The sequence below is a fragment of the Egretta garzetta genome, unplaced genomic scaffold, assembly GCF_000687185.1.
Source record: "Egretta garzetta isolate BGI_Z169 unplaced genomic scaffold, ASM68718v1 scaffold139, whole genome shotgun sequence".
NCBI classification, from domain to species: Eukaryota; Metazoa; Chordata; class Aves; order Pelecaniformes; family Ardeidae; genus Egretta; species Egretta garzetta.
Genome location: NW_009260832.1, coordinates 191895 through 199240, shown reverse-complemented (window position 1 = coordinate 199240; position 7346 = coordinate 191895). Strand labels below are relative to the sequence as shown.

Below are 7346 nucleotides of genomic sequence, written 5' to 3'. Positions count from 1 at the left end.
CCACTTGCCGCTGCGGTTGCCCTGCGTGTTACCGACAGGAACAGGTCTTGGGAGGATGTGAGCTGCGCTTCTGTTTTTCCTAGGTTTCTTCGGGTTCAGTAGCCGGCAGCTCTGAGTCCCTGCGGCTGGGGCTGTGGCTCGCGGGACAGAAATTTTCAAATAAAACCCATCCGTCAAGCTGGGTTCAAGCTCTTTGCAGGGCCGGTGACGTTTTGCTCGTTGTCCTTCTCATCGATAAACAGCGTTTGGGGAAAATGTAAATCAAGTGCATAGTGGAGAGCAAGTAGTGTGAATTTTCTTGTTGACACAAGATAAACTATGCTTTGAATTTTTAAATTTCCTTGACTTTACACTGGGGCAACTGAGCAATTAGAGAATGAGTTTTAGCCTAGAATTGACTGTAATTTTTGCTCTTTTGTCAGGGCCAGTCACTTAGCATTTTCTTCCCTGAAAAGACTGCCGTTTATCTTTTTCTTCAAAAGTAGACCTAAGAACCTGAGCAATTTGAGATTTTTTTGTTTGGTTGGTTGGTTTTTTTATTGGTGTCCACTGCTTTAAAGGCACACAAACTTCCTTTTAAGACTTTGCATTTATTCTAAAAAATAGAAAGACGTTTCATCACTTCCTCTCAATAATAAAATTTTGATCCTCTGCTTTTTAGATCCTTTGCATATTTTACAATTAAAGACAGGCTGCCCCAGATCCTCACGAGAGTTATCGATACTCTGCATCGACATAAAAATGAATTTTTCGAAGACCATGGTGAGGTAAGTGTAAGGTCTCTTTTTGCCTGAGATTTTTTTTCCTTCCTAGCCCTTGAGACCCCTTCTCTGCCTTGCTTTTACTGGTTTTTTACTATGATCATTAGTTGTCTGTCTTAGTCTCGTCTGTTGGGTTCTTTTCTTTATAATCTCTTTCTTCTAGGTATTTTTCATTAATTTTGTAACTTGCCTTTCTGTCTAACCTCTTTCTGATCTGTCTGTTCTGCAGCTGCTTCACTTTCTCAGGTTTTTGTGTTGATGATGCAGTGTTTAATAGACTGTAGCTGCTTCTGAATGTGGCAGCGTTTCAGTGCTCTGTTCCCCTCTGATAAGCAAAAAGTCCAATCTGAAAAGAAGTCCCATGCCCGATTGGTTTTAGGATGTTAGGTGTAAGATGAGCTTCATTCACCAAAATGTGTTTGGTTGACTCAAGCTCCGATTTGTCGGGGACTCGTATTTGGCAATTAAAACTTAGGACTTACATCTGTCATGAGAAATTGATCTGTGTCTCTACAGGAGTAAGTGTTCAGCATAGAGACTTTTGTTCTCTGCTTATTTCAGAAGGGTGTTGAAGCAGAGAAGAGAGCTATATCTTTCCTCTCCAAACTGCGGAACGAACTGCAGACAGACAAACCGGTGACCCCTTTAGAAGATGAGCTGCCTGATGCTGCGCTGTGGAACCAATACCTAGATTACCAACGAAATTTATCAAATGGAAATGGAGAACCAAGTTGGTTTCAGTCGCCTTGGTTATATGTAGAGTGTTATATGTATCGAAGAATTCACGCAGCTTTAGCACAGAAGTAAGTATTTACTAGCTTGGTATATTACTCTGCAAAACATTATTCTTTCCTCTTGTTATTTTAAGAGAAAGGAAGACAGCTGGGGAGCAAGATAAAGGAAAATCTTCAGCTTTTTCCATATTCCTTTTCCCTCGTCTTGCACCTTGGGTTTAAAATTAATACTTTTTTTTCTTCAACTTCTTTGCAAAAGAATTTGAAGGTTATTAGGTTTTTTTATGCTTCAGTTTCGGTGACTTGGTCTACACGAAAACTCTTAAGCTTGACTGTGTAGCTTGGCCTTCTTGCAGACTTATGTGCATTGAGATACGAAAGTTATTTAGCATTTCAAAAACGTGTTAGTCGCTTAAGACATATGTTAGCCTAAAACACAGAATGCGAGAGCCCCTAATCCATTGGGTGTTCTAACTTGTTTTGCTTCTTGAAATCTGAAGTTACCGTTTGAGAACTTTTTCTTACAGCAGTAGACCCAGCTTAAGCAGCCCCTGTTGTTCATTCTACACCATCTTCTTAGTTACAGCAGTGTTTGCAGGCCGTGTGTTGCATTGAACTTTGGGAGCTGATCCTGGTTAAAAATAGCTTGGCAGGAAAAACTTGTTGTGCTGGTGCTATGGAGAGGTGCCAGTACAATGTAATGGGGTAGGAATGAGCAGTTTAAGTTCCCGCTGCTGCCAAAAAAAAATTGAAATCTCCATGCATACTGGCTTTGCCCTTGGTATTACAGAGACGCAAACACAGTAATGGGACTGTGTTTCTGCTGATACATTGCGTAATTTGAACTCTTGTAGCAAAAACTTCAATTATGAGATGGATCTGCTCAATCGCGCTTAAAAAAACTGAGCAGATATTTTTCATTAGTAAGCTTTAAATTTCTTGATCTCCATTATTTAGCTGCTCTTAAGCATATGCTTGGGTGGAAGTTCAATCTTTTGTCAAAAGGTGTACGTGCAAATATGTCTCATAATAGCCGAGTCTATATTTCTTATGTATTACCAGAACTGGATTGTTTTGTCATCTTTTTCATGTTAATTTTCTAAAGTCCTAGTTAAAAACTTTCATAAGAATAACTTCATATCACTGAAGATGGATAGTCTATCACTTAGAGTTTGGTATGGGAAGTACACTTCAGCACACATTAACACACTTAAAATTGGGCCAGCAATTCACTACGCGAGTTCACTTGTATGTTACAGTTTTAATTTCCTCTGTCTGAAGACTGGAGTTCAAAATTGTCCCTGTATGTGCAGTTCCCAGAATTGTTGTGACTGAACACTTGTTCACTTTCAGAAGATATTGCTAGAAATATGAAGATGTCTTGTATACTGTCTGTTTCAGTGAGATATGATATCAGGCTATTGTTGAGATGTGTGAAAATCTAGCATGACAAATTAGAAGTGGAAAATCTAACTAGGGCCTGTAGTATGGCCTAAAAAAGCTGAGCTTTGAGCTTGCATTTCCATATGTGTTTTGTGTGCTGTCATAGAAAATGTGGCAAGTGTGTTAATATAGTTGTTCTCCTTCTATTTTTAGCCCACCTATTGATGACTTTGACGTATTTAAGGAAGGAAAGGCTCAAAATTTCTTTGAATCCCAAGAGGCTGTTATTGCCTTATGCACTTATTTTCAGGAACTTCTTAAAAACATCAAGGATCTAGATGAAAAGCAACTTCAGGAGGAACTTTTTAAGCTATTGCAGGTAAACTAGTAGTGCTTAACATAAGAATTTAAAATATTTCTCCTATATAACAAACAAAAACTTGAGGTTATAAAGAATCTGGATGTCATACAGAAACTAAAATACGGCTCTTTTGTTTGTAAAAAATGCGATGAAATCCTGACAGCTGTGCTGTGTTGTTGCTACTCTGGAAATACTTAAATTTTGGTTACTTGTATTAAATGTGACATTTTCATTACACTGCTGGTCTTCGTTGTGTATTTGAAAATCCAGCTTATTCTCCCTCAAAACCAGTATCTCTAAAACATTTTAAGTTCCAGATGGCCTTTTTGTTATTATTAACTGTACAATTTTAAAACAGTTCGTTTTATCGACACTCTAGAAATTTTCAAATGTCTTTGGGGGAAAAAAAGAAGTCAATCTGAGCCAGAAGTGGTTTAAAAGCTTTATAACTGCATTATTCTTGGAAAATAATGCCTTTGGGTAGAATATGAAATATCATATGTTTACAAATAAGTACTAGCTGGCAACAGTGCACACCAAGTATTTGATGAATCTTTATAAAGGTCTCATTAGCATATACTTACAATACAAGTTCTTACTTGGCTGCATTTAATACAAAAATAAACCTGCTTTTATTACTTGGTTTTTTTTGTGTTCCCACTGATTCTGTCTGGAATTACAGTATGGAGAATATTTATGTTTTAATTTTTGCGATCAGTGTATTTACATTGATGTAAATGTTCCACCTTTGTCAATTCTGATGCCTGCATAAATACAGAACATTGTTTGGTTTCTTCCACAAAATTTTGTCTTCATTGACATTGCTGTACAAGAAGTAGAATTTCATTAAAGCTTGGAGGAAGATGTGGAATTAGAGCCTTTATATCCCTAAAATAAAAATGCAAAATCTTTAGTGTAAGTGAAGTTTGGAATGTAACTACAGTGAGACTTAGCAAATGTTTTTGTTTTTTTTTCTCTTTCTAGGTGTCATTGTGGGGCAATAAGTGTGACCTTTCTTTTTCAGCTGGTAAAGACAGCTCCCAGAAATCTAGTCCTTTACAGTCCCTGGAAAACATGATACCTTACATCTTAGTGAATGATATGGAAAAACTTTGGTCACAACTTGTAAACACCAAAAAAAAAAATACAGAAACCAGTAATGTTAGAGTTGACATAATCCTGGATAATGCTGGATTTGAACTCGTAAGTGATCTTGTGTTGGCTGACTTTCTGTTATCATCAAAGCTAGCTGATGAAGTCCATTTTCATGGAAAAAGTATTCCATGGTATGTGTCAGATACCACAAAGCGTGATTTTAACTGGACCATAAAACAACTGCAGTCAGCTAATCATATGTGGATGTCTAGATGTGGGATAAACTGGGAGGGCAATTTGAAAAAGGGAGTTTGGGTTTACCGTGATCACATGTTTTGGACTTTGCCACATGACTTTTCTAGTATGGCTGAAGTTGCTCCCGATTTGTACGCTGACCTACAGAAGTCAAACTTGCTTCTTTTCAAAGGTGACCTAAACTATAGAAAATTAACAGGAGATAGAAAATGGGAATATACTGTTCCATTTCATCAGGCCTTGAACAAGTTTCATCCTGCGCCCCTTTGTAGTTTGAGAACACTGAAATCTGACACTCAGGTTGGCCTAAAACCTGGACAAGGTGAACAAATTCAGGCTTCTGAACCTGAATGGATGGTAAGTGGAAAATACGGGGTAGTTCAATTTGATGCTGCTATCTAGTTAAATGGTTCCTAATATTCTGAAAGAGAGATTCAGTCAGAGTTGTTGGTGTGGGGTTTTTTGTTGGTTTTTTTTTTTTTTTAACTGCTTTCTCTGTTCCATCCTTGGCTTCAGCGAAGATTCTTTTTTTGTTTGCACTTTTTCCTCCCTAGTGATTTGTTGGTTTTGTTCCACAAAAGCCTTTAATGTTATGGAAGAGTTTACAAACTGTCTTTGTTTACATAAATCAATCTGCATTTTGATATATTTTGGTTTCCTAATGTCCAATGTCAGCAGATATTTAAGATTAACATTTGGTTGTCCATAATATTTTTTTCTTCATCAGTGGGTATGAGAGTTTATGGCTAACAAGTGAAAAATCTGCTTCAGAGACAATTTTCTCAATCCCACACTAACGTGTATTTACTTATTTCAGGATAATTTGTGCTCCACATGCCACGCATGCATTGCATGAAGGTTAATGTTTTGGAGAATGCACAAATTAATTCAAGATAGATTCTTTGCCGTTCCTTGCAGGATTGTATTTTTAAACTGTTGAAAATTGAGTTGACTTCTACCATGTCTTTGTAACATAAATTGGTTTTTACTTGCTTCTGATGTTTTGAGTATAGTTCACTGTACATTGAGAAGAGTTCTTGGCTGATACCTTGTAAATATTAACTTAGAATTTGAAACTCCAATTTTAATTTTAAAATACAAGTGAATGTTGCTAGCCAGTTTGCTGGTAGGAAGACTAAAGGGAGAAAGGACAATGTCATTTTAAGAATATGGAAGATACTGTTTATCTAAGAACCTCTACCAAAAAAAAAAGCACACACAAAAAAACCCCTGAAACCCAAATCAACCAACCCCAACCAGTTACATTTAATTGGATTTTACATTTAATACTGATTTGAATTAAAGGTGGCCTGTCAGCAGCGTTTATGGTTCAAGCACTGCTGCCTCTTTCCATTGTGATAATTCTCTTTGTCAAATGTATTTGTTTTTTTAAGGATGTTATAATTTTCATGGGGGAAATACAACCCCAGCTGCACTGATTAATATATGCTAGACAAGCATGTGCCATACAGGTTGCTGCTAATTACCATTGTTAGATGCCCATTTCTTCTCTTCTGCCCTGGTCTCAAATTACTCAGAATTTTGGGGAAAATTTAGGGGTATTTTGGTGGTTTGTTCAGAGTGAAGTGAAAGTGGAAATGCATTATCCGTTTATAAAGGAAAAATTAAAAATAGATTTTATCAAGTCTTGAGCTACTTCTGTGGTTTCAGGTAGGGCCTTTGATAGGGGACTGATGTAATGCCAGTGATAACCACAGGTTTGTTAGAAAATGGTGGCAAAATTACCCATAGAGTCTGGCTGGGTTATGCCCTTGTCTAGAGCTGCTAAAATGAGGTGAACTTGCCCCTGGTAGCCAAGGTGCTTATTTTATAGAGAACAAGAGTAGACAGTAGAGAAACTTCCATTTTACCTATGTCTTACACAGTGAAAAAGGAGGGCACAGAAGTGACCTTATTTGAGTACGTTCTGGATGTGGTGCTATGGCAAGGGAATTAGAATGACTGTGACGTAGAAAGTGGATTTAGAAAGGCTTCTGTGCTTACGGTTAACCTAAGACAAGGGTAAGCTTTGGCAGGCCTAAGGAGGTGGGAGGGGGAAGATGGGGCAGTATTTTGTACCTATTTCAGGCTTTGAAAAGGAAGCTGGATTCCTCTTCTGGTCAGTGAAATCACTGGCAAAGCATGTCTTCTGCAGTGGAGAGAATCAGCTGCTGCTTATTGTGTTCGTACAATGAAGATCTACACAGTGGATAAATACGTTCCGACTGCTGATTACTTTGATTATTTGTGTTTGTGTTCTTCTTACATCTGAAAGTTTATTAATATTTTTAAGTTGCAAGGTCAAGTATCCAAAAAATAAGATGCTAGGAATTTCAGGAGACAACATGATATTGTAGGTAGGGTTCTACTTTTGAGACCTGGGTTTAGTGTTCTCATCTCCTTTGTATCTCTGGCTTAGTACTCCTAAAGGATGAATTCATACTCATTCTTGGGCACCTGATGAAACTGCATAAATGAGAAATCCAGTCAAGAGAGCTGAAGGTCAGACTGCTGAAGTCTCTGTGACTGGAGAGAGCTCAGGGGGGCTCCAGCTTTGGTGCTTTGATCGAATACATAAACGCTATGACAAATCTGGGCACTGGAGCCTCAGTTACTCATCTGTGAAAATGCTGTTAACTTGTTTCAACTGCACTTTGAAGCAGGAACTTTGGGTCAAGAACAGAGGGATGGAAATCGTGGAATATGTGCAATGAAAGGTTCCTATCTTGTCCAGAGAGACAAAATGCTTAGGGAAAG

General features: G+C 37.7%; 1 protein-coding gene across 1 annotated transcript in view; it reads left to right on the top strand.

Moving 5' to 3' along the window:
• Positions 1 to 85: 85 nt before the first annotated feature.
• The window catches only part of LOC104133554 (coiled-coil domain-containing protein 170), a 57538-nt gene continuing 50277 nt past the window's right edge, over positions 86 to 7346 (top strand). The window contains exons 1-5 of the mRNA XM_035902359.1: positions 86 to 256; positions 662 to 767; positions 1323 to 1564; positions 3092 to 3257; positions 4224 to 4946. Of these exons, the coding sequence (XP_035758252.1) occupies positions 1530 to 1564; positions 3092 to 3257; positions 4224 to 4946 (924 nt within the window). The 5' untranslated portion in view covers positions 86 to 256; positions 662 to 767; positions 1323 to 1529. The remainder of the gene's footprint in view (positions 257 to 661; positions 768 to 1322; positions 1565 to 3091; positions 3258 to 4223; positions 4947 to 7346) is intronic.